Below are 27602 nucleotides of genomic sequence, written 5' to 3'. Positions count from 1 at the left end.
ACCAGAATCTGGTCCTGTCTGGCATGCTCTCAATATCACCACCAGAATCTGGTCCTGTCTGGCATGCTCTCATTATCAGCACCAGAATCTGGTCCTGTCTGGCATGCTCTCAATATCACCACCAGAATCTGGTCCTGTCTGGCATGCTCTCAATATCAGCACTAGGATCTGGTCCTGTCTGGCATGCTCTCAATATCACCACCAGAATCTGGTCCTGTCTGGCATGCTCTCAATATCAGCACTAGGATCTGGTCCTGTCTGGCATGCTCTCAATATCACCACCAGAATCTGGTCCTGTCTGGCATGCTCTCAATATCACCACCAGAATCTGGTCCTGTCTGGCATGCTCTCAATATCAGCACTAGGATCTGGTCTTGTCTGGCATGCTCTCAATATCAGCACCAGAATCTGGTCCTGTCTGGCATGCTCTCAATATCAGCACTAGAATCTGGTCCTGTCTGGCATGCTCTCAGTATCAGCACTAGAATCTGGTCCTGGTTAGTTAATGTATGATCACATGCACGCCCTCTAATCCCGCGTCAGCCTACTCCGTATTTAGGCACAATAAAGACTGCCCAACTGACTGTTTATACAGTAGTTAACACTCATGAAACCAGAATCGGCTATTTTGGTAACTCCCACACATTCAAACCTTAGAGACTGCCACTGACAACATTACTCTTTAGACAAAATCAAAACAGCAAGTTTAGCTTTCTGACATTTTCACGTCATAAACTATATACATGTATGCTTGTGTTATAGTTTTTAATGTTATCTTTAGTGATGAATAAATAATATGATGACTATCAACACATTATTCAGTTGTATGTTTCGGCACATCGAATGTCATTCTCAGGTTGAAAAGAGAAAAGTTTGCTAAACACTCACTCTGCCGGCATATTTTGCCGGTCCCAACACATGTCAGTTAGGAGGACTTCCACTGTATTTGGATTTTAGAAATATTTGGATGAAGATCGTCCTGAATTAGACACTATAACCGATATCTCCCTTCTATTGATTTGCATTCACAGAACACCAGTAATTTCCATGCATTATATGTGATTCAATGTTATTTGAGAAAAAGAATTACCTCAAAGTATCAAATGACTTCGGCATTCCCAACTTGGGTACATAGAAACGTTACTTGCTTGTAAGCGGGATATATTGAAAACAATAGAAGAGTGGTCAGCTAATCAGGAAACGACAATTATGTGAGAGGTAAATCATACTATAAAATGTACATCTGTGTTGACATATACGCAGATTAATGGCCAACGGTCATTAGAAAAAACTGAACTTGTCAGAATTCTTCTTTTGGATACACCCACAACAGATATGGAAAGGGACGCATATTCCTCACTGGCTACAGAATCTCATGACAGGAACAAGTTTTTTTCATTTAGTGTATTTAATTCTTAAAGGGGTCACAACCCTGACATGAAGCATTAAGAGTTTAGAGAATTTCTAGACACAAATATTATAGCATAATATGTCATGGACCTCTAATCACCTTCAGTCCGCTGCAGCGATCAGATCTCATCACCACCATCAACCTGTTATAACACAGAATGTCTGCTCACTTGCTGTCCAAATGTTGTATGATATAACTTACCAACATTTTAAAAGAAAACCATTACAGGCAGGATTATAATCACACCATCAGTTTGTTCACAATGCAAGGAACACCCAATCACTGGGTGTGCACTTCATTTGGTTTAACTGTCAAGACATTTTCAAAGAAAAACATCACTGAACAACATCTTCATCCAAAGCAAACCCCCATTCTACATCCACAAAGTGACTTTGATGGAGAAAAGTTAATCCTGAGCTATTCACCTTGTGTGATTATCCCTGTCAACTCATGGAGCACACCAACCTCCTTATGTCCACTCCCATAGAGGAAACAGTGGCAGTGAAAAACATTCAGTTACCAGCCGCTGACCTAAAGTTCAGGCCAACTGAGAATAATTCTGTGCAGTGGCCCTCTGTCACATAAATACCTACAGTCTTTTAGTTCCTCATCCGGAAAGTGCATGTGAAGAATTTATGTAGGTACAAACACAATGTAAAAGTGTACAAAGACATTCTCTATTTCACTTTCATGTGATGACTTCATTTCTGGGTTCATGTCATCCTTTCAGCAGATGCACTAAACATCCGTAACAATGTTGAAATGTATGTGACTGAGTGAGTATCTGGGAAAGTAAGAGAGCAGGTGAGTGGGTAAATGGTGGGTGGGTGAGTGATTGAGTGGGTGGGTGGGTAGGCAGGCAGGCAAGTGAGTGAGCAAGAGGAGTGAAATGTGAATGAGTGAAAAAGTGACAGAATACGTTAGTGAGTGAGTGAGTCTAGGCTTCTTCAATGAATGTGTGTGGCAATAATAACATACCACCACGTTTATCTTCTTTCTGTGGATTCAAACCTTAGATGTTGACACGAAGCAACTGGGATATCTCAGAATATTGTGGGGAAACACTTCTCATTATTAGTATGACCATGACAGCATGATAACTGATAACAGTTATAGAACTCCAGAACACCTGCAAACATCCAAACCTGACACATTAACTGTATTCCAATATTCCAGATAGCATCGTAAGATCAAATTCACACCTTTATGCAATGGAATATAACCTAAATTATGTACCTCATGAAAACACACCTCTAATTTGCAATGGAATATAACCTAAATTATGTACCTCATGAAAACACATAAGAAATTAGCAAGGTTAATCACACAATTTTGGTATCAGCACATTTATATTGACAATAAGATATAAAACTCAATAGAGACAGTTAATTACTCAGTGACACCCGACACCTCCATGGGAAGTGCACTAATGACAAACATCATCGACAATAACTTCTTCTATTGTGAGTATTTTGTGTACAATACATATTTTCCTACCACTGACAAGGAAAAGTGATCCACTAGACTTTTCTTGTCAATCCAGTCCATGTATTATTTACAAAACTAAATATTTAAAATACATAAGATAGGTTTGTCATGTAAGGCTGTATCTTAATAACTGAGAGGGTTCTTAAGTTGTGTAGGAGATTATTAATCATATGAATAAGAAATATTTCAAAAAAGAAAACTTGACAGACAGTTAAAAAACAATTTTTATGTAATTTAAACATTTTCAGTGACAGTTGGTAATGTCTTTGAGTGACATTCACATGTGAAAAACATGAATGAGTCAAACCGTGAAAAAAATGCAGCATGGCAGTGGGTGTTTGTCAGGAACAATAATATACCTTTCTTCGGCTGTCAGTTGTTCAATATCATTCGATTGTGTTATAATACAAGGCTAATAAAACGATTTTAATGCCCACAAAGCGCTCGAAGTCAGGCGATCTGGAACAACACCACAAACCGGTTTTGGTTTTGGCTTGAGAAAAGTGGACTCGTCTGCTGTTTAGGGTACCAGGTACGTTTCTGTATATTTACTTTGGCTAGGGTACATTTCTGTATACAGAAAGGTACCTGGTGTACGTTTCTGTAGTACCTGTGCCGAAAACGACCCCTTCAGCCAAACTTGGAATACAATAATGTGTCACCGAGTGTGACCACCAGATCATGTTAGTAAAAACTGACCACCAGATCATGTTAGTCAAACTGACCACCAGATCATGTTAGTCAAACAGACCACCAGATCATGTTAAACTAAGTCAAACTGAAGACCAAATCCAACCAGGATCTTCATGGATAGACGACCACGAAGGGAGATGAACGACAAAGATCATTCTCTAAAACGCTGTCTGTCACATTACACAAGCTGAAGTCCACACATACTCCCCACTAGAGTGACTGTAAAACAGTAAAGTTCGCCTCACTAAGGACAGACAAGCTGATATCTAAGTATACCGGCCTAATTTACACTACTTCCTCAATCCATGCCAAAATAGGAAACTGTGTAAGTGCTGCACCATATCACATTGCAGAGACTAAATGTATCACCGACAACCACTGAATTGTGGGTCAGCTTGCTGGCGACCTTCACACAGCACGCTCTAAAAATTTGGCTGATAATGGTGGTAGACGTAACCCCATCTTTTGTTGGATGCATATTGGACTTAATCCTGACTTAATTCTGAACTCAACAGAGACTCTTCAAGTGGTTTTCAAATCTGGAGTTTCATAAAATCAATAAGGTTGGGAATTTCCTAAGTTTTTCCATCTTTGCCCATCACTTTTGCTACTACCACCCTACTATTACCACATAAAACACACTTTCACCGGACTCATGTTTTACACTTGAGTAAGAAAGTCTGAAGCCACAAGAAACTGATCATAACATTAAAGTCATAACTGTCAAAGCTGAAGCTCATTAACTCCACTAGTGAGGAAAGGTAAAAGCCCAAATCCCCAGAGACAGAATATTAGTCATCCTAACATGGACACTGTGCAGCATTTAGCCTGGCTGAGTCAGTTTATTGTTCAACCATACGAATGGATGACATCACATGTTGGGAGTAAACGATACTGTTTATCACTGCAAACAAGGTGAGTTTCGCATATCTAAATGGAGTCTGAAGGGGGTGGACAGGACATAAGATCTAACCATTTGTTCTGACTGGCAATGCCAACCAGTGTCAAAGAAGCAGTTTAGCAGTTTGACAGTCCAACTTCCCATCTGAAGATGGGGGACATACAACATGGAAAATCTGTGTGACAGGTTCACATTGTGCCATATCTACATTGAAGTATGATAATTACAACTGACAAAACATTTGGCAAAATAATCTCTACATATCGTCACTCTTCGGAAACTGAAATATTTCACAGTTAGATCAGAGTCACCACAACCAACTTAATAATTAATGTGTCAAGAGATTTCTTACAAACCAGCCATACTTCCCTTTTGAGAGGCATTCACAACAATGAGGGATGGCTACAGGTATTAGCTGGGCTTTCTGCACTGAAATACACTTCACTAGTCTCACTTGATTTTAAATGCAATTATCACCTTCTCTTTTGTTCACATCTGTAAATACACAGTTGTAAACAATCTACAGGTGTGGTCTATTTGTGATGGTCTATAAGGGTATCCTCTTTTTATGGTCTACAGGTGTGCTCTGTTATTTTGATGCACAGGTGTGATCTGTATGAATGATCTACTTGCTACAGTCTACCGGTAGGGTCTTATCAGTTTCAGTCTATGGGTGTGATCTGTCTGTTACGGTCTACAGGTGTGATCTACTTGTTAGACAAAAACAGACACATTACACCTGTTGAACATAACAGGTGGACTGGACATGTACAGTCATATCATTCAAAACATACACGAGACAAAAGCGTGACAAACTGAAGCCTCGGGTCAGCCAGTGGCACTATGGTACTCACCCTCCTTGTTTGTGGAGGTAGCCACATCTCTCTGTCTTCTTTTGCTGAAAACAAACAACGGAACATAATGCTACTTAATAGCAACAACAGGTGAAGTAAGGTATTTCCTTTAACTTTCCTCACTCAGAGTCATCAATCAAAGAAGCATTCAATCTGTGAAGATTGTACTGTCCACACACTACTCAGATTCACCACAGCTGGTTTCCTTAGTAACAGCTGACTGTTGTAAGTTTTAAGTAACACATTTAAAAGTTCAAAGTAATGACATAAATTTCACTCTCCAGAGAGACAAGAAAGAGGTACTGGGTACTTGTCCTATTCCTAGAATGTCAACAAGGAAACAAGCATGGGGTTCTAGGGACATGTTCTATTCCTAGAATGACAACAGCGAAACAAGCATGAGATTCTGGGTACTTGTTCCATTCCTAGAATGTCAACAAGGAAACAAGAATGGGGTTCTAGGGACATGTTCTATTCCTAGAATGTCAACAGGGAAACAAGCATGAGATTCTGGGTACTTGTTCCATTCCTAGAATGTCAACAAGGAAACTAGGGACATGTTCTATTCCTAGAATGACAACAGGGAAACAAGCATGAGGTTCTGGGTACTTGTTCCATTCCTAGAATGACAACAGGGAAACAAGCATGAGATTCGGGGTACTTGTTCCATTCCTAGAATGTCAACAAGGAAACAAGCATGAGATTCTGGGTACTTGTTCCATTCCTAGAATGACAACAAGGAAACAAGCATGAGATTCTGGGTACTTGTTCCATTCCTAGAATGTCAACAGGGAAACAAGCATGAGATTCTGGGTACTTGTTCCATTCCTAGAATGTCAACAGGGAAACAAGCATGAGGTTCTGGGTACTTGTTCCATTCCTAGAATGACAACAGGGAAACAAGCATGAGGTTCTGGGTACTTGTTCCATTCCTAGAATGACAACAGGGAAACAAGCATGAGATTCTGGGTACTTGTTCCATTCCTAGAATGTCAACAAGGAAACAAGCATGAGATTCTGGGTACTTGTTCCATTCCTAGAATGACAACAGGGAAACAAGCATGAGATTCTGGGTACTTGTTCCATTCCTAGAATGTCAACAGGGAAACAAGCATGAGATTCTGGGTACTTGTTCCATTCCTAGAATGACAACAGGGAAACAAGCATGAGATTCTGGGTACTTGTTCCATTCCTAGAATGTCAACAAGGAAACAAGCATGAGATTCTGGGTACTTGTTCCATTCCTAGAATGACAACAGGGAAACAAGCATGAGATTCTGGGTACTTGTTCCATTCCTAGAATGTCAACAGCGAAACAAGCATGAGATTCTGAGTACTTGTTCCATTCCTAGAATGACAACAAGGAAACAAGCATGAGATTCTGGGTACTTGTTCCATTCCTAGAATGTCAACAGGGAAACAAGCATGAGATTCTGGGTACTTGTTCCATTCCTAGAATGACAACAGGGAAACAACCATGAGATTCTGGGTACTTGTTCCATTCCTAGAATGTCAACAAGGAAACAAGCATGAGATTCTGGGTACTTGTTCCATTCCTAGAATGTCAACAGGGAAACAAGCATGAGGTTCTGGGTACTTGTTCCATTCCTAGAATGTCAACAAGGAAACAAGCATGAGATTCTGGGTACTTGTTCCATTCCTAGAATGACAACAGGGAAACAAGCATGAGATTCTGGGTACTTGTTCCATTCCTAGAATGACAACAGGGAAACAAGCATCAGATTCTGGGTACTTGTTCCATTCCTAGAATGACAACAGGGAAACAAGCATGAGATTCTGGGTACTTGTTCCATTCCTAGAATGACAACAGGGAAACAAGCATGAGGTTCTGGGTACTTGTTCCATTCCTAGAATGACAACAGGGAAACAAGCATGAGATTCTGGGTACTTGTTCCATTCCTAGAATGACAACAGGGAAACAAGCATGAGATTCTGGGTACTTGTTCCATTCCTAGAATGACAACAGGGAAACAAGCATGAGATTCTGGGTACTTGTTCCATTCCTAGAATGACAACAGGGAAACAAGCATGAGATTCTGGGTACTTGTTCCATTCCTAGAATGACAACAGGGAAACAAGCATGAGGTTCTGGGTACTTGTTCCATTCCTAGAATGACAACAGGGAAACAAGCATGAGATTCTGGGTACTTGTTCCATTCCTAGAATGTCAACAAGGAAACAAGCATGAGATTCTGGGTACTTGTTCCATTCCTAGAATGACAACAGGGAAACAAGCATGAGATTCTGGGTACTTGTTCCATTCCTAGAATGACAACAGGGAAACAAGCATGAGATTCTGGGTACTTGTTCCATTCCTAGAATGACAACAGGGAAACAAGCATGAGATTCTGGGTACTTGTTCCATTCCTAGAATGTCAACAAGGAAACTAGGGACATGTTCTATTCCTAGAATGACAACAGGGAAACAAGCATGAGGTTCTGGGTACTTGTTCCATTCCTAGAATGTCAACAAGGAAACTAGGGACATGTTCTATTCCTAGAATGACAACAGGGAAACAAGCATGAGATTCTGGGTACTTGTTCCATTCCTAGAATGTCAACAAGGAAACAAGCAGGAGATTCTGGGTACTTGTTCCATTCCTAGAATGACAACAGGGAAACAAGCATGAGATTCGGGGTACTTGTTCCATTCCTAGAATGTCAACAAGGAAACAAGCATGAGGTTCTGGGTACTTGTTCCATTCCTAGAATGACAACAGGGAAACAAGCATGAGGTTCTGGGTACTTGTTCCATTCCTAGAATGACAACAGGGAAACAAGCATGAGATTCGGGGTACTTGTTCCATTCCTAGAATGTCAACAAGGAAACAAGCATGAGGTTCTGGGTACTTGTTCCATTCCTAGAATGACAACAGGGAAACAAGCATGAGATTCTGGGTACTTGTTCCATTCCTAGAATGACAACAGGGAAACAAGCATGAGATTCGGGGTACTTGTTCCATTCCTAGAATGTCAACAAGGAAACAAGCATGAGGTTCTGGGTACTTGTTCCATTCCTAGAATGACAACAGGGAAACAAGCATGAGATTCTGGGTACTTGTTCCATTCCTAGAATGACAACAGGGAAACAAGCATGAGATTCTGGGTACTTGTTCCATTCCTAGAATGTCAACAAGGAAACTAGGGACATGTTCTATTCCTAGAATGACAACAGGGAAACAAGCATGAGATTCTGGGTACTTGTTCCATTCCTAGAATGTCAACAAGGAAACAAGCATGAGGTTCTGGGTACTTGTTCCATTCCTAGAATGACAACAGGGAAACAAGCATGAGATTCGGGGTACTTGTTCCATTCCTAGAATGTCAACAAGGAAACAAGCATGAGGTTCTGGGTACTTGTTCCATTCCTAGAATGACAACAGGGAAACAAGCATGAGGTTCTGGGTACTTGTTCCATTCCTAGAATGTCAACAGGGAAACAAGCATGAGGTTCTAGGGACATGTTCCATTCCTAGAATGACAACAGGGAAACAAGCATGAGATTCGGGGTACTTGTTCCATTCCTAGAATGTCAACAAGGAAACAAGCATGAGATTCTGGGTACTTGTTCCATTCCTAGAATGACAACAGGGAAACAAGCATGAGATTCTGGGTACTTGTTCCATTCCTAGAATGTCAACAAGGAAACAAGCATGAGGTTCTGGGTACTTGTTCCATTCCTAGAATGACAACAGGGAAACAAGCATGAGGTTCTGGGTACTTGTTCCATTCCTAGAATGTCAACAGGGAAACAAGCATGAGGTTCTAGGGACATGTTCTATTCCTAGAATGACAACAGGGAAACAAGCATGAGATTCGGGGTACTTGTTCCATTCCTAGAATGTCAACAAGGAAACAAGCATGAGATTCTGGGTACTTGTTCCATTCCTAGAATGACAACAGGGAAACAAGCATGAGATTCTGGGTACTTGTTCCATTCCTAGAATGTCAACAGCGAAACAAGCATGAGATTCTGGGTACTTGTTCCATTCCTAGAATGTCAACAAGGAAACTAGGGACATGTTCTATTCCTAGAATGACAACAGGGAAACAAGCATGAGATTCTGGGTACTTGTTCCATTCCTAGAATGTCAACAAGGAAACAAGCATGAGGTTCTGGGTACTTGTTCCATTCCTAGAATGACAACAGGGAAACAAGCATGAGATTCTGGGTACTTGTTCCATTCCTAGAATGTCAACAGCGAAACAAGCATGAGATTCTGGGTACTTGTTCCATTCCTAGAATGTCAACAAGGAAACTAGGGACATGTTCTATTCCTAGAATGACAACAGGGAAACAAGCATGAGATTCTGGGTACTTGTTCCATTCCTAGAATGACAACAGGGAAACAAGCCTGAGATTCTGGGTACTTGTTCCATTCCTAGAATGACAACAGGGAAACAAGCATGAGATTCTGGGTACTTGTTCCATTCCTAGAATGACAACAGGGAAACAAGCATGAGGTTCTGGGTACTTGTTCCATTCCTAGAATGACAACAGGGAAACAAGCATGAGATTCTGGGTACTTGTTCCATTCCTAGAATGTCAACAAGGAAACAAGCATGAGATTCTGGGTACTTGTTCCATTCCTAGAATGACAACAGGGAAACAAGCATGAGATTCTGGGTACTTGTTCCATTCCTAGAATGACAACAGGGAAACAAGCATGAGATTCTGGGTACTTGTTCCATTCCTAGAATGACAACAGGGAAACAAGCATGAGATTCTGGGTACTTGTTCCATTCCTAGAATGTCAACAAGGAAACTAGGGACATGTTCTATTCCTAGAATGACAACAGGGAAACAAGCATGAGGTTCTGGGTACTTGTTCCATTCCTAGAATGTCAACAAGGAAACTAGGGACATGTTCTATTCCTAGAATGACAACAGGGAAACAAGCATGAGATTCTGGGTACTTGTTCCATTCCTAGAATGTCAACAAGGAAACAAGCATGAGATTCTGGGTACTTGTTCCATTCCTAGAATGACAACAGGGAAACAAGCATGAGATTCGGGGTACTTGTTCCATTCCTAGAATGTCAACAAGGAAACAAGCATGAGGTTCTGGGTACTTGTTCCATTCCTAGAATGACAACAGGGAAACAAGCATGAGGTTCTGGGTACTTGTTCCATTCCTAGAATGACAACAGGGAAACAAGCATGAGATTCGGGGTACTTGTTCCATTCCTAGAATGTCAACAAGGAAACAAGCATGAGGTTCTGGGTACTTGTTCCATTCCTAGAATGACAACAGGGAAACAAGCATGAGATTCTGGGTACTTGTTCCATTCCTAGAATGACAACAGGGAAACAAGCATGAGATTCGGGGTACTTGTTCCATTCCTAGAATGTCAACAAGGAAACAAGCATGAGGTTCTGGGTACTTGTTCCATTCCTAGAATGACAACAGGGAAACAAGCATGAGATTCTGGGTACTTGTTCCATTCCTAGAATGACAACAGGGAAACAAGCATGAGATTCTGGGTACTTGTTCCATTCCTAGAATGTCAACAAGGAAACTAGGGACATGTTCTATTCCTAGAATGACAACAGGGAAACAAGCATGAGATTCTGGGTACTTGTTCCATTCCTAGAATGTCAACAAGGAAACAAGCATGAGGTTCTGGGTACTTGTTCCATTCCTAGAATGACAACAGGGAAACAAGCATGAGATTCGGGGTACTTGTTCCATTCCTAGAATGTCAACAAGGAAACAAGCATGAGGTTCTGGGTACTTGTTCCATTCCTAGAATGACAACAGGGAAACAAGCATGAGGTTCTGGGTACTTGTTCCATTCCTAGAATGTCAACAGGGAAACAAGCATGAGGTTCTAGGGACATGTTCCATTCCTAGAATGACAACAGGGAAACAAGCATGAGATTCGGGGTACTTGTTCCATTCCTAGAATGTCAACAAGGAAACAAGCATGAGATTCTGGGTACTTGTTCCATTCCTAGAATGACAACAGGGAAACAAGCATGAGATTCTGGGTACTTGTTCCATTCCTAGAATGTCAACAAGGAAACAAGCATGAGGTTCTGGGTACTTGTTCCATTCCTAGAATGACAACAGGGAAACAAGCATGAGGTTCTGGGTACTTGTTCCATTCCTAGAATGTCAACAGGGAAACAAGCATGAGGTTCTAGGGACATGTTCTATTCCTAGAATGACAACAGGGAAACAAGCATGAGATTCGGGGTACTTGTTCCATTCCTAGAATGTCAACAAGGAAACAAGCATGAGATTCTGGGTACTTGTTCCATTCCTAGAATGACAACAGGGAAACAAGCATGAGATTCTGGGTACTTGTTCCATTCCTAGAATGTCAACAGCGAAACAAGCATGAGATTCTGGGTACTTGTTCCATTCCTAGAATGTCAACAAGGAAACTAGGGACATGTTCTATTCCTAGAATGACAACAGGGAAACAAGCATGAGATTCTGGGTACTTGTTCCATTCCTAGAATGTCAACAAGGAAACAAGCATGAGGTTCTGGGTACTTGTTCCATTCCTAGAATGACAACAGGGAAACAAGCATGAGATTCTGGGTACTTGTTCCATTCCTAGAATGTCAACAGCGAAACAAGCATGAGATTCTGGGTACTTGTTCCATTCCTAGAATGTCAACAAGGAAACTAGGGACATGTTCTATTCCTAGAATGACAACAGGGAAACAAGCATGAGATTCTGGGTACTTGTTCCATTCCTAGAATGTCAACAAGGAAACAAGCATGAGGTTCTGGGTACTTGTTCCATTCCTAGAATGACAACAGGGAAACAAGCATGAGATTCTGGGTACTTGTTCCATTCCTAGAATGTCAACAGCGAAACAAGCATGAGATTCTGGGTACTTGTTCCATTCCTAGAATGTCAACAAGGAAACAAGCATGAGATTCTGGGTACTTGTTCCATTCCTAGAATGACAACAGGGAAACAAGCATGAGATTCTGGGTACTTGTTCCATTCCTAGAATGTCAACAAGGGAACAAGCATGAGGTTCGGGGTACTTGTTCCATTCCTAGAATGACAACAGGGAAACAAGCATGAGGTTCTGGGTACTTGTTCCATTCCTAGAATGTCAACAAGGAAACAAGCATGAGGTTCTGGGTACTTGTTCCATTCCTAGAATGACAACAGGGAAACAAGCATGAGGTTCTGGGTACTTGTTCCATTCCTAGAATGTCAACAAGGAAACAAGAATGAGATTCTGGGTACTTGTTCCATTCCTAGAATGACAACAGGGAAACAAGCATGAGGTTCTGGGTACTTGTTCTATTCCTAGAATGTCAACAGGGAAACAAGCATGAGATTCTGGGTACTTGTTCCATTCCTAGAATGACAACAGGGAAACAAGCATGAGGTTCTGGGTACTTGTTCTATTCCTAGAATGTCAACAGGGAAACAAGCATGAGATTCTGGGTACTTGTTCCATTCCTAGAATGTCAACAGGGAAACAAGCATGAGATTCTGGGTACTTGTTCCATTCCTAGAATGACAACAGGGAAACAAGCATGAGATTCTGGGTACTTGTTCCATTCCTAGAATGACAACAGGGAAACAAGCATGAGATTCTGGGTACTTGTTCCATTCCTAGAATGACAACAGGGAAACAAGCATGAGATTCTGGGTACTTGTTCCATTCCTAGAATGTCAACAAGGAAACAAGAATGAGGTTCTAGGGACATGTTCTATTCCTAGAATGACAACAGCGAAACAAGCATGAGATTCTGGGTACTTGTTCCATTCCTAGAATGTCAACAAGGAAACAAGAATGAGGTTCTAGGGACATGTTCTATTCCTAGAGTGACAACAGCGAAACAAGCATGAGGTTCTAGGGACCTGTTCTATTCCTAGAATGACAACAGGGAAACAAGCATGAGGTTCTAGGGACCTGTTCTATTCCTAGAGTGACAACAGCGAAACAAGCATGGGGTTCTGGGTACTTGTCCCATTGCTAGACTGTCAACAGGGAAACAAGCATGAAGTACTGGGGAACAGCACCTAAATGGGTAACATGAAGGCAGAAACTAGTCCTTTTTCAATACCATAAGACTTGATTTCCAAGGTATCCATAAGATCAGTATATGGAACTTATAAATCCCTAGAATCCTACCAGTTCTAAAAATTCCATGACAAAAATACATCAGGATTTCTTAATGCATTACTTTCTCAACCAGACAGATACATAACAAGAGACATGATAGATCTCACCATTCTGCTGCGTGAATTGTTGAGGACAGACCTAGCTCACCATGTTACTGATGCACTAGTCACCAGGCCATTGAGTAAGGCATTTCCTGATTCATACCGCCAACAGGAAATGGTCATGGACTTCATTCACTAATTAACAATGGCATTAATAGCTCATCATTACACATACCATCAAAACTAACAGAGTTTCCACTCGTGTGTGATTCTGAATCATAAAAGTGAACCATATTAAGTTCGCCATCTTGAAGTAAGCGAACATTTGCACTTGAAGGGGGTACCAAGTGTCAGGAAGGGGGATCCTGGTTTGAGTTTGGGTAAGAAGCATGGTGATAACACACTTTCAGTCTTCCAGTACTTGAGCACCTTGTAAATAACACTAAAATGTGACAGACCACACACTTGAAAAATCTTATGATTATTAAAGGTTAATCACACAATTTTGGTATCAGCACATTTATATTGACAAAAAGATATAATACTCATTAATAGATACAGATCCTTACTCAGTCACACCCGACACCTCCATGGGAAGTGCACTAATGACTCTTAGAAACTGAAAGGAAACATCAGCTGTCTGATGATGCACAAGTCCAATAGTTACTAGGGAACAAGTTCACTGGAGATCTATATATCTAGTGGTCACTCTTCTAAGAATAGTGACAGAAGTGGTTCGGTTCTGGGCACTAACAGGTTAAAGATTTTAATATGAAATGTCAAATTCCATAGAAATAGTAACAGAAGTGGGTTGGTTTGATGACAAAATATCTCAAGTTCAAATCTTTCAGTATCAGACAAAACAAATGTTAACTTACTGATGATTGCCCCGGAATGATAGGCACTGACGCCCCACCAGAAATTCCAGTCTGCATGGCCCCATTCCGGTCGAGCGTGTCTGTACTGAATGGTTCATCGGAGCTATCACTGCTGTCCAGGCTTTGCTCTGTAGCAACAAAATTAAGGTTACATCAAAGTAGTGATAACATCAACAGTACTGAGGTCAGTATTAATCATTAATCTGCTTTACTGAGTCAAACAAACATATCGAAGGTCGCATGAGCTAACCTTTCAGCAACCTATGATAATCAAATCAAACACGAGTCAGATGAACAGAATTAACAAATCAGACAATGGCTACTAATTAGCATTTGCCAGTCATTCACACACATCTCTCGGCTAAAAATTCACAAAATCCACATAGACCTTTCAAGGTCAAACATATATATATGATTGCCGTATGCTTAGGTGTTTCTGATGAGGTCGTTACTATTATCTATTAGATGACTTGCTGGAAATGGAATACTGGCAAAAATGTTATTTTCGACTAAAACTGTATCAAGGTAAAAGTTCAGATAGTATGTGTGAATGATAATTTTCGCAATTTGGTAAGTTGTGTTCTCATTGGTCAATTCCATAACTTGGCTGACATGATTTTCTTCTAGGTGAGCGAGTGAGTGAGTGAATTTAGTCTAACGCCGCACCCAGCAATACTTCAGCTATATATGGAGACAGTCTGTAAACAATCGAGACTGGAACAGACAATCCAGTGTGCAACTGCATGAGCAGCGATCTGTGCACTTGGGAACTGATGACATGAGTCAAGCAAGTTAGTCAGTCTGACCAATCCCGTTAGTCGCCTCTTACAAGAAGCATACGTTACTGAGGATCAGTTTGAAACCCGGACCTTCAAGAGTCCTTCTACAATGGGGTTACTTGGACTGTGTCAGAGAAGTTAAAAGATCACCAAGACTGACCTCTGTGGTGAGTGTGTTAGATCAATAACTTTATGTGTTGGTAACTGTGTCCTTTGTATGTGTGTGTTCACGAATCTATTTCATTGATAGAAATCTTAAGCAGTCATGACTCTATTGGAACACAATAAACTCTCACAAAAAATATATTTAGAATGGTGTCTACAATTTGAACATGCTCATTATTACACTGGAAGCATTTGTTTAATTGATTCTTCTGACAGTCTGCTATGCAAGGGAACATCCGTGAAGACATCAAGAGAGTATAAACTGTTACTCAATGTCTCAGTGGTCTAGTGGTCCAAGCGTTCACTTGGTTTGATTCCCCAAATGGATACAATGCATGAAGCCCATGTTGATGGACTATTGCTGGAAGCAGTGTAAAACTCACTCACTTCATACACTCACAATGCAGCATGGTAAACAACACTTGTACCAACAAATAAATTTATTTCACAGTGCTAAATAAAATATCTCCTGAGAGATGTAATGATGGCTTAAAATACACCAGAATCCATCCAGGCTTTCAAAAGCATTATACTCCTGTGTAAGTAGGAAAGAGGACTCTGTAGTACACTAGCCAACAGCTGTCAACCTGCTTGCGTGCTATAGGCAGTCAATATCAGCTTAAGGCTGTACACCAAGGTTGACTGTCACATGATTTACACCAGTGCGATCATGCTGCACAGCTACACTGTCCCTCCATCATAGTAGGTCAACACAGATAAATCTTTACCTTCCAACAAGGACGTCACATGAGGTCAGATAAGCAACTTTATGTATGTGAACACACTGTGTTTACCAGATATACACCTTACTCCCAATGATCAATGTCTGATCTTACTCTACTCAGTCCTTACAAATGTCCCTTACTGAGCTACCAACAGCTATGTCCAAGCAAACTAGAGCAGAGAGAATATGATCTGACTAGAGTGAAAAAACATGAGTGAGTCCAGTTTTAAGCTGCACTCAGCAATATTTCAGCTCTACCGAGACAGTCTGTAAATAATTAAGTCGGGACAGATCTCCACTTCAGGCTGATAATATGTACAGTTCTCACTGCTGTGCATCTTACCTCATCATACCTCTTGATAGATACACTTGAAAATGTCAGTTTTGAGCGATTTGTGCCGAAATAATACATTTGCCTTTGTACATCATGTGACATCACTACTGTCAGTTGTGACCCAGTTCTGGCCATGTATCATACTGCATTTGCACGAGGGACGTGCTTTCTTGGGGGTAATGTGCAGCCCGTGAATGTTGTCAAACACATCCTCGTGGGTGCATATGATATTGAAGCCAACCATGGTCTTCACACTTTGGAAGAAGTGAGAGATTGCTTAATAGCTGAAATGCATGATGTCAAATCAGACCTATCATCACAGATTGCCACCTTAAAAGCTGAAATGATATCAGTCGGATCGAGATGTGATCAGCTTTTAGAGCTTGAACATAAATGGGTTGATTGGAAAGAGTGATGATATCAGTTTTGTTGGTTACATTTTCACATTATATGTTTGATTGAGACATTTGTAACCAGCATCTCCTTCAGTTGCTTGGATGGCTATGATGTGTTTTATAGTCCTGCTGTCAAATTGTCAGATCACAGTAGACTCTCAGGCAGCGTGTGCGTTTATATCCACCATTCTCTTAGAGACATGTATAGATAACTAACATCTAATATTGATAATTTTATTTGTATCAAATTCTCAAAGGAATTGTTTTCACTTGATAAAGGTATTAATTTGATGAGTACATACATCCCCCCTATTGGTTCAACGTACTATAAACATACGAATCACAAATGTAATATTGAACATCTGGAGCAATATCTACTAGCGAACCTCCATGACTTTGCTGAATGTCACACTGTTATCTGTGAATGGATAACACATTTCAAGACAGTTTTTTCTAATGATGCTGTTTTCCCAAGTGATAGTTATTCCTGCGATGATGATATTATTTCTTCGAATGATTATAACACTGTTCATCAAATGATTTTGGATACACAAATTTCAGTGGATGAGATCAAGAAAGCTATCAATAGTTTAAAGAACAGAAAGGCAGCTGGTCACGACAATATTATAATCGAAATGGTTAAATGCTCTCAAGCCGAGTTGATGCCCTTTATCCATAAGTGTTTTAATACTGTATTTGAAAGTGCTTTATTTCCAGAAAGCTGGTCTCAGTCAGTTATCATCCCTATACATAAAAAGGGGGCTCAAGACATTCCAGATAATTATAGGGGCATATCTTTAATGAGCGTTATTGGGAAAATATTTACAACTGTTTAAGTAATAGAATCACATACTGGTCAAACCTAAGAAATTTAATCCCTGAATGCCAGGCAGCTTTTAGAAAAGATTATTCAGCTACTGACCCTATCTTTACACTATATTCGATAATACAAAAGTGTCTGTTGCGTAATAAACATAAACTTTATGTTGCATTTGTTGACTCTAAGAAAGCTTTTGACTCTGTGGATCGCTGGAAATCATGGCACTGCTTATGAAAGTCTGGTTTACATGTGAAAATGCATTTCAAAATCTATGTATTTGAATATTAAATCGTGTTCGTTGTGGTGGTGATGTCACCGATTTTTTCAACTGTCCCATGGGAGTTCAACAAGGGTGTATTTTAAGCCCTATATTGTTTTCTTTCTTCATAAGCGAACTGTATTATGATATTTCTAACTGAGGTAAACATGGGGTGCAAATGTTCAGAGATATGATTGAAATCTTTATCCTCCCTTTTGCTATTGAATATTTTGGAACATTATACAAATGAATGAAACTATTTGTTAATTCTGACAAAACAAACACGGTTATCTTTACAAGAGGTGGGCCTGTCACCTGTAAAGAAAAATGACTTCTGAATGGCAAAAATGTGTCTATTGTTAATCAATATACCTATCTTGGACTTGTGTTTTCCCATACCATGAACTTTACAAAAAGTGTTATAGATCTAAAATCTCGTGCTAAGAAGGCTCTTATTAAAGGTCACATGCAACGTAAAACACAACTTTGCAGATTCTGGTACCTTTCGGTATGCATTTACCGAAACAAATCATAAAAAATGCCAATTCAACCTTTAAAGTTGAAAAAAACGCGATGAAAAAAAAGCCTGCGAAATCGGAGTTCAAACGTTTCACTAAATTCCCCCCAGCGCTGGGGGGAAAACTGGTTTCAACAGCTGTGCTGCGCTGCGCCCGTGACGCATGCGCAGTGAATAGTGCGGAAAGTGGTGCAAACTCTTGTCAGTTTCAAGTCCTGCTTTGTAGTTGGACGAATGACAGATTCCAGTCACGCAGTAGTTTACCATCTCTACTGACATGATTTTTGATTGGATCGAGCGCAAATTCAGAGAACATGTATTTTCCAAACCCAACATCTCTATATACATTCTTCATGGATAACGACTTCTTTTAGTGTATATGATTTTGTATGACAACAGTATATGAATCCATACTGAAACGAGGCATCAAGTACACAAAAAGAAGTTGTTATCCATACAGAATCTTACTTTCTTGTGACTGGCTATGCCCATCAAACAGATCATCTTTCTGTACACACAATGAACCCTCAGCATATCAGCAAATGAACTAGCCAATCGGAAGCCGTTGTTACACTTGAGTGCATATCCACCCGCCATGACTGGGTTCGGTCTCCCGAGGGCTTCGTTTCGGGGGAAGTAAGCCCAAGTACAAAATATTGCACTTTTGAATCGCGATTATATGCTTATAATTTTGTTTATTTGTTTTTTTAAAAGCATCAATGTATATTATATGTCATGAATAAGTGATAAATGTGTTTTAATTGTGTTTGATTTTTTGGTTGCATGTGACCTTTAATGTTATGGCAGTTTCCCAGAACTTTAGAATTTTAACCCCGAAAATATGCTTTAAATTGCTTGATGCACAAATCCAACTGATTATGCTCTATGGCTCTGAAATTTGGGGATTCCGAAGCTATGAATCTTTGGTGAAAATACACCTTTTAGCGTGTAAAAGATTTTTAAATGTAGTGCAAGCAACGCCAAGTTGTATGGTCTATGGAGAATGCGGTAGGTATCCGACATATATAAATTCACAAATCAGATGTCTAAAATATTGGCTAATGGAATTACCAACAAAGAATCCCAAAACTAGCTTATAACATGCTAGTATTTTTAGATGCTAGGGGTAAGACAACATTGGCATCCCATATTATAGACCTTTTGTTTTCTCATGGGTTTGGATCTGTGTGGCTAAATCAAACAGTTGGTAATATTAATCTATTTCTTGAGTAATTTCGAGAACAATCTGTTAGCATGTATCATCAAGAGTGGCAGTCCTGTTTAGACAATAGTTCAAGATATCAACTGTACAGATTGCATAAGAGCTTAATTCAACCTGAAATGTATCTATCTGTATTGACATCTAGAAATACCAGACGCTTATTTGTCAATTTTCGATTGGGCTTATTAGACTTATCAGTAAACAAGGGCAGACAACTTTCAATAGAGAGACGGTTAAGGATATGTCCACTATGTAACTTGACCATAGAAGATGAAATTAACTTCATTTTTGTATGCCCATATTATGTCGATTTAAGGAAAAAATATATCCCAGATAACTACTTATTAAAATATCCCTCAACTGTTTCCATTCTATGCTCCAGAAATGAAAATGTAATACGTAATCTTGCCCTCTATGTAAAACATGCTGTTATCCTTAGAAGCAATAACTCATCTGAACTGTAATTTCTTGCGCGAAATGTCTGTAACATGTGCTGATAATACACCTGTATTACTTGTATATGGGCCGGAGGCCTTATGTACAATAAATACCTTTGATTTGACTTTGACTTGACCAGACAATCCAGTGATTAACATCATGAACATAGACCTTCGCAACTGGGATACAATGACATGTGTCAACCAAGTCAGCAGGCCTGACCACCCAATCCCATTTATCATTATTCAAAAGTCACCTCTTGCGACAAGCATGGGTTACTGAAGATCAAATCTAACCTAGATCTTCACAGGTTGAAAAGACAAAGTGAAATAGAGCTTAACATCTTGTTCCTGATTATTGTATTTGTATCCTGATACCCAAGCACATGTACATGATGTATGTGTGCTTGTGAACTTCTGAAAGTTACAGTGTCCAATGCGTGCCAGACTATGTTTTATCATTTTCACTCTAAGAAAAAGGCAGGGTGACTAATGCTCCCTTCAGCATGTGTTGGTATGATGACAGGGAATTAATCCAATAGCCCTTCTCTCTCCAAGCATCCAGTATATCAGTTGGACCACAGGATGTGTAAAATCCCCTGAAAACATAGGCACACATGGCACTTATCTGGATCTGGCTGAGAAACAAAACCAAAGTCTAACTCATTACCACTGGACCTGCATGTTTGTGACGGTTGGCTGAGTATGGACCAGACAATACAGTGATTGACATCATAAGCATCATGTCCAAGACAGATGACATCCATCAATCAAACCTTACCACCAAATCCATTAAGTTGCCTCTTGCAACATGGATTCACCACTACAGGCTTCAGTGTCAGTGTGTTAATATTCATGTTTTTAAGGAAATCGTACAAACCACAGGTTTTATTTGTTGCGAAGTAGTAGTCCCTTCATAAGCAATTTCACAGACAGTCAAGAAAGAATATTTGTTTGCAGTGATGTTTCTGAATCATCATACAAAGGGTAAGAAGTTCCCTTGCCTGATACCCACCTGAATATATACTGGAGATGGAATGTTGGTCATTGTCATGGATACCAAAGGTGAAGGAGAGGTCATTTTTACTTTCATAATCTGATGCCATCGCTTTTTAATGGATGCACATGTAACATGAATATCAGGGAAGCTTTCTCATTATGAAACCAGTGCTCAGCCAATCTACATCCGTGTTCCTGACTTCTCCCACAACACTTGATAACTTCACGCTTTGTTGTAAATTTTAACACCTCTCAGGTATGACAAATCACATACTGTCTTGATTCAAAATAGAAAGTTTTTCCATACTGTTTCCGCTGGATTGTACTATTTTGATGCACCATATCACAACACTGACTGAAAGATGCACTCTTGCTGCAATGTACATATGTATATCTTCTCAGCCATGCATTAGCACTATCAGCTCTGTCATACTCTGGAATGCTACCATGGATGAGACTTCCTTTCTTTTTCAAACACACACACTGAAAATATCAATCTTCACACAGCTGTTGCTGGAAGAATATCCACCATCCCAAATCTTACTCCCAATCACAAGTGTTGGTGGTCTAAAATTGGTCACAAATCTGGATGAGTTGTTCCACAATGGGCTAAAAGACTGCCGAATCCACCAGCACAATGACAAGTTGCCATGGTGACTACCAAAGTAGTTCCTTTAAAAAGTCTTTCCTCACAGCAATGCAATATTAGCAGAGTGTCACCACAAAATGGCCGCAGGCAACATTCAGGTGAGTAGCGCCCATACTGGTCCACATTCAAAACTGTCAAGTCAATTCCTGATAAACGATCCTTCCCGAGATAACACCACAGCTAAGTATATACTTATTACACCCTGTCATTTTGTCCGACAACTGGCTTTCAAATCTAACCAATTGTTCACAACAATCCTGCCATCCTTCCTCAACTACATAGTTTCACTGCACTAAGGATATCTTCCTGTTTGTAGATATAAACATGTGCTGGGTATCTCCTTGGTACTACCATCCCCTCACTGTCAAACACTACTTGTATTACACAGACTGACTTTGTTGTGTCAGAGACCATCAACACTTGCTGAGGTCGTGATGCAGTCCGACAGCTCACACTCAAATATCCCAGCGTACCTGCATACCTTCCATATCAGTTACAACAATGGCTTCTAATATGTGCTACCGTAAAGCACTGTCCTAGGACCCGTTGGTTTACGCAGCTGCTTAACTTCAGATACTAGTACATTTTGGGGTTCTGTCACATGGGTTTTTTAACTCCACTCTGTGGGTGAGGAGCCTGATCACCACTGATCTAACCCACCCAGCCTGTCTCCCTGGACTTCAACTCCACAAAATGGAAGTCTGACAACTGGTAAGCAAGTCCATGCATATTTCCTCCCTTGGCCAAAAGTAAAGAATACATAAGGTCATCTAGACAGTGGTCAAAGTAGGACCAAGCAAGTCTACAGTACACCAATTAATATATGGCATTGAGTGTCTTATTATGTTGATTTGTGTGAACTTTGTTATCACATAGATTCACATGAGGCAGCAAGTCTTGATTATCTAATTGCAGACATTGGGCTTGAAACATACTTGAAAAATATCAGTTTGTGTGAAAATCATATGCCAGTGCACAGCAAAATATTGCAGTTCATCAGAGACTCAGAGTCTTTATTTCATGCATGATGGCTAGGAAGGCCAATGGTACAATTACATAAATAATTCAAACATAATGGTTTGTGATACAAGCACAATGTTTGCATTATGGGAATTAAACAGTTCAGTTAAATAAGGCATCGATTGGTTGTTGAGATGTTGCACAAATATTTACTATGGTATCCACCTTTCTATATCACTGTACAGACATTTACTGTGGTATTCACTGTTCTATATCACTGTACAGACATTTACTGTGGTATTCACTGTTCTATATCACTGTACAGACATTTACTGTGGTATTCACTGTTCTATATCACTGTACAGACATTTACTGTGGTATTCAATGTTCTATATCACTGTACAGACATTTACTGTGGTATTCAATGTTCTATATCACTGTACAGACATTTACCGTGGTATTCAATGTTCTATATCACTGTACAGACATTTACTGTGGTATTCAATGTTCTATATCACAGTACAGAACTGTACAGACATTTACGGTGATATTCAATGTTCTATATCACTGTACAGACATTTACTGTGGCATTCAATGTTCTATATCACTGTACAGACATTTACTGTGGCATTCAATGTTCTATGTCACTGTACAGACATTTACTGTGGCATTCAATGTTCTGTATCACTGTACACTATATCACTGTACAGACATTTACTGTAAGTATTCAATGTTCTATATCACTGAACAGATATTTACTGTGGTATTCAATGTTCTATGTCACTGTACAGACATTTACTGTGGTATTCAATGTTCTATGTCACTGTACAGACATTTACTGTGGCAATCAATGTTCTATATCACTGAACAGACATTTACTGTGGTATTCAATGTTCTATGTCACTGTACAGACATTTACTGTGGCATTCAATGTTCTATATCACTGAACAGACATTTACTGTGGTATTCAATATTCTATGTCATTGTACATTTTTACTGTGGCATTCAATGTTCTATGTCACTGTACAGACATTTACTGTGGCATTCAATGTTCTGTATCACTGTACACTATATCACTGTACAGACATTTACTCTAAGTATTCAATGTTCTATATCACTATACAGACATTTACTGTGGTATTCAATGTTCTGTATCACTGTACAAACATTTACTGTGGTATTCAATGTTCTATATCACTGTACAGATATTTACTGTGGTATTCAATGTTCTATATCACTGTACAGTTCTACATCACTGTACAGACATTTACTGTGATATTCAATGCTCTATATCACTGAACAGACATTTACTGTGGTATTCAATGTTCTATGTCACTGTACAGACATTTACTGTGGCATTCAATGTTCTATGTCACTGTACAGACATTTACTGTGGCATTCAATGTTCTGTATCACTGTACAGACATTTACTGTGGCATTCAATGTTCTGTATCACTGTACACTATATCACTGTACAGACATTTACTGTAAGTATTCAATGTTCTATATCACAATACAGACATTTACTGTGGTATTCAATGTTCTCTATCACTGTACAGACATTTACTGTGGTATTCAATGTTCTGTATCACTGTACAGACATTTACTGTGGTATTCAATGTTCTGTATCACTGTACAGACATTTACTGTGGTATTCAATGTTCTGTATCACTGTACAGACATTTACTGTGGTATTCAATGTTCTGTATCACTGTACGGACATTTACTGTGGTATTCAATGTTCTGTATCACTGTACAGACATATACTGTGGTATTCAATGTTGTGTATCACTGTACAGATATTTACTGTGGTAGTCAACCTTCTGTATCAATGTACAGATATTTACTGTGGTAGTCAACCTTCTGTATCAATGTACAGATATTTACTGTGGTAGTCAACCTTCTGTATCAATGTATAGATATTTACTGAGTGTGTGATATGCTCCATTCATCATAGGACAGAGATATTGGCAATGTAATGTCAAATATTAACTTACTCCTCACCCTGTTAAGTATTATATAAAATGTGTCATAGTTCAACAAGGTTTGTCAGCTAGAAGTCAACGGTGATTGAAACTTGTGTATGGTTTCAATAACTTCCCCACTGGTACTTATAGTTGTAGATACTGCCATTCCAAAAGATAACTTACACAAAAATCTGTTCCTGCACATACATAAATGTGAACTCTACAGTTTGTGATGTGGTGAATCAAATTATTTAGACAGTTTATTCTGATTAACATAACACCATGGTGAATCAGTACTCTGTTGAAACTCGAGGTACAACAAAAACTGTATTGTCATCAGTGACCAGGGACAAACTTCCTCCCCCAGCAGGGACAATGTATGGAACACAAAACCTGCCATCATGTACATCCTGTGTGGTGACGCAGGGTCGCCTACGTCATCAGAACACAACCACATACACATCATGAACGAACCTCAAACCATGTACACAGCTTATCACCAGTACACAACTAGATACACACCATGAACAAACCTCAAATCATATGCATAGCTCATTAAAAGTACACCACTACACACAGACTATGAACAAACCTCAAACCATGTACAGTCAGACCTTGAACACCGGAATTCAAATATCCAAATAACTCGGTTTCCGAACATTCTTGTCAAAACACAAATTTTTCTAGAGACAATTTACCTCATATATCCGAATGTTCGGTTTCCGTATCCAAACGGTCAATTTTGCTAATGAAACATCAAAATGTGTACAAATTTGCCTCGTTATATCCGAACACCAAAGCTGACATCGGCAAGATGTTGGATGTTTACTGCTTATTAAAAGTGATCACTACTCTTAACTTTGTTGTCGGCGAGATATCGAAACACGAAGTCTTTCATGTCTACCGCTTGCCAATTCATTGTGTGTCTAGCTAGTTAATTTATTGTTTATTGAAGACATGATAATTCAACAGTAACTGTGAAAATCAAACCATTTGTTATTGGCAAATCCCGTCGGCCGAGATGTTTTGACAGTGGTTTCAATCCCGAGACCTACGCCAGATACAAAAACAACACTAAGGCGTGGATGACACAGATCTCTTTCATGATTGGCTGCTGTTCTTTGACCAACCGATGAGGTCACATGGAAGGCGGGTGATACTGCTTCCTGACAATGCGGCGAGTCACAACTGCAAGAATCTTAAACTGACTAATGTTACTGTCCATTTCTTGTCACCGAACACAAAAGTACACAACTACAGACAGACCATGAACGAACCTCAGACCATGTACATAGCTTATCACCATTACACAACTACTTACAGACCATGAACGAACCTCAGACCATGTATATAGCTTATCAACATGTGTATCTCAATAACATGGCAAGAAGAATGAAATATTTGCTTATTTACACATTTACTTGTTTTCATGTTTTGATCATGTAGAACATTAGCACCTTTTGTATTTTTCAGTCATGAAAACTTCTCAGAATCTTCTCTCTAAAGTCTGATGATATTTCAGGAATATGGCAGATTTGAAAGTATAGATAAGTATACATATCCACTGTCAGTATGAATAAATTAACTAACACATTTGATATCGAGTGTAATGGTTCATGGGATATCAAGTTAACAAGATTTTGAAAAGTGTCATGTGACCTGGAAAAATAGGTCAAGGTCACCCTGAAATCACTGGTGTCTGCATAATCACCCAATGATGGCTGTCGACATAATTGAAGACATTGGGGGCCATGTTTTGACATTTCAAGATATCGAGTTTGAAAATGAGGTCAGTGTCATGGTGACCTTGAAAAAAGGTCAAAGTCACCAAAATTGACTGGTGTCTGTGAGACAGCCTAATGTAGGCTATCAGCAAATTTGAAGACACTGGGTACTACAGTGCATGAGATATCGCGGCAGTGGACAACAAAAAATCAAAACATGTAGGCAGTAGCAATACCTATTAACACTAGCACCACATATTGTCAACAACAAAGTACAAAACCAATTCAGTCAAATTTGAATGAGCATCCTGGAAACTTCTACAATAGGGGGTTAATGTGCTATACAACTATCAAATTTTCAAGATTAGACTCATAGTGACAAAACAATTGACCAAAGCCTGTTCATCTTCACTTGCCACCATCTTTGATGATGTTCATGACATTTCGGGATGCTATGATTGCCATTTTGTATGCTCAGCAACCATTCTTGAGCGTTTTTGTAGTTGATATGAGAGTCTTAGTTCCATTTCAAATGATTAGTTTTCCATTACAGAGTGTTTCTTCAGTTTTAGAGGAGATGGTTGCAATTCTAGATGTTTATCTTTCTATTTGGGTGATTTTGTTCTGTTTTGGTGTATGTGAGTTCAGTTTTGATGATTTGTTCACTGTTCGTACAGTAGGCCTGAACATGGCAGAGTCTGACCACCTAATATCTCCTCAGTCACTGTCTCAAACACAAGCCTGTTATACTGGAGACCTTAATAATGCTGACCCAGACGCCCACCAGGGGAACAAACCAAGACACTCCACAAAGACTAGGCTTCCCCTACGATTGCCTGTCTGACCATCTTGCCATGGTCTACCTTCACTCTCAGTGTCCCTGCCTGGTCAGAAACTATGACACTGTCCATCTGCTCTGAATCATATCTGCCGCATGCCAGGTGGTGACCTTTGACCCAGGTGACATCAGGAAAGGGACAGGAAGATGGCTTCGATTCACTACTCCTCAAGATGATGACAGGGCTACTCCTGTATGAATGGCAACACACCAAGAATTCCTATGCAACAAACAATAAACATAAGCCTTGATAGGATGTCCTCCTTGCACATTTCATTTCACATCCTAGTCTGTGGACAAATCAGACCAGATCAGATCCTATCTGACAGGCCTTTGTGACTCTATGACGAAGGACAAACAGTTGAATTTTGCAAAAAGTTTTTTTACTGATTTTAAACTTTAGTGTCATCACACTTCCT

General features: G+C 39.6%; 1 protein-coding gene across 1 annotated transcript in view; it reads right to left on the bottom strand.

Moving 5' to 3' along the window:
- LOC137274674 (arf-GAP with Rho-GAP domain, ANK repeat and PH domain-containing protein 1-like) overlaps window positions 1-27602 on the bottom strand; it is a 115378-nt gene that overhangs the window by 64229 nt on the left and 23547 nt on the right. Inside the window, exons 3-4 of the mRNA XM_067808005.1 lie at window positions 14395-14522; window positions 5348-5391 (exon numbers count right to left, since the gene is read on the bottom strand). Coding sequence (XP_067664106.1) covers window positions 5348-5391; window positions 14395-14522 — 172 coding nt within the window. The remainder of the gene's footprint in view (window positions 1-5347; window positions 5392-14394; window positions 14523-27602) is intronic.

Source organism: Haliotis asinina, chromosome 2, assembly GCF_037392515.1.
Source record: "Haliotis asinina isolate JCU_RB_2024 chromosome 2, JCU_Hal_asi_v2, whole genome shotgun sequence".
Classification (NCBI taxonomy): domain Eukaryota; kingdom Metazoa; phylum Mollusca; class Gastropoda; order Lepetellida; family Haliotidae; genus Haliotis; species Haliotis asinina.
This window is presented reverse-complemented; position numbering and strand designations above follow the sequence as displayed.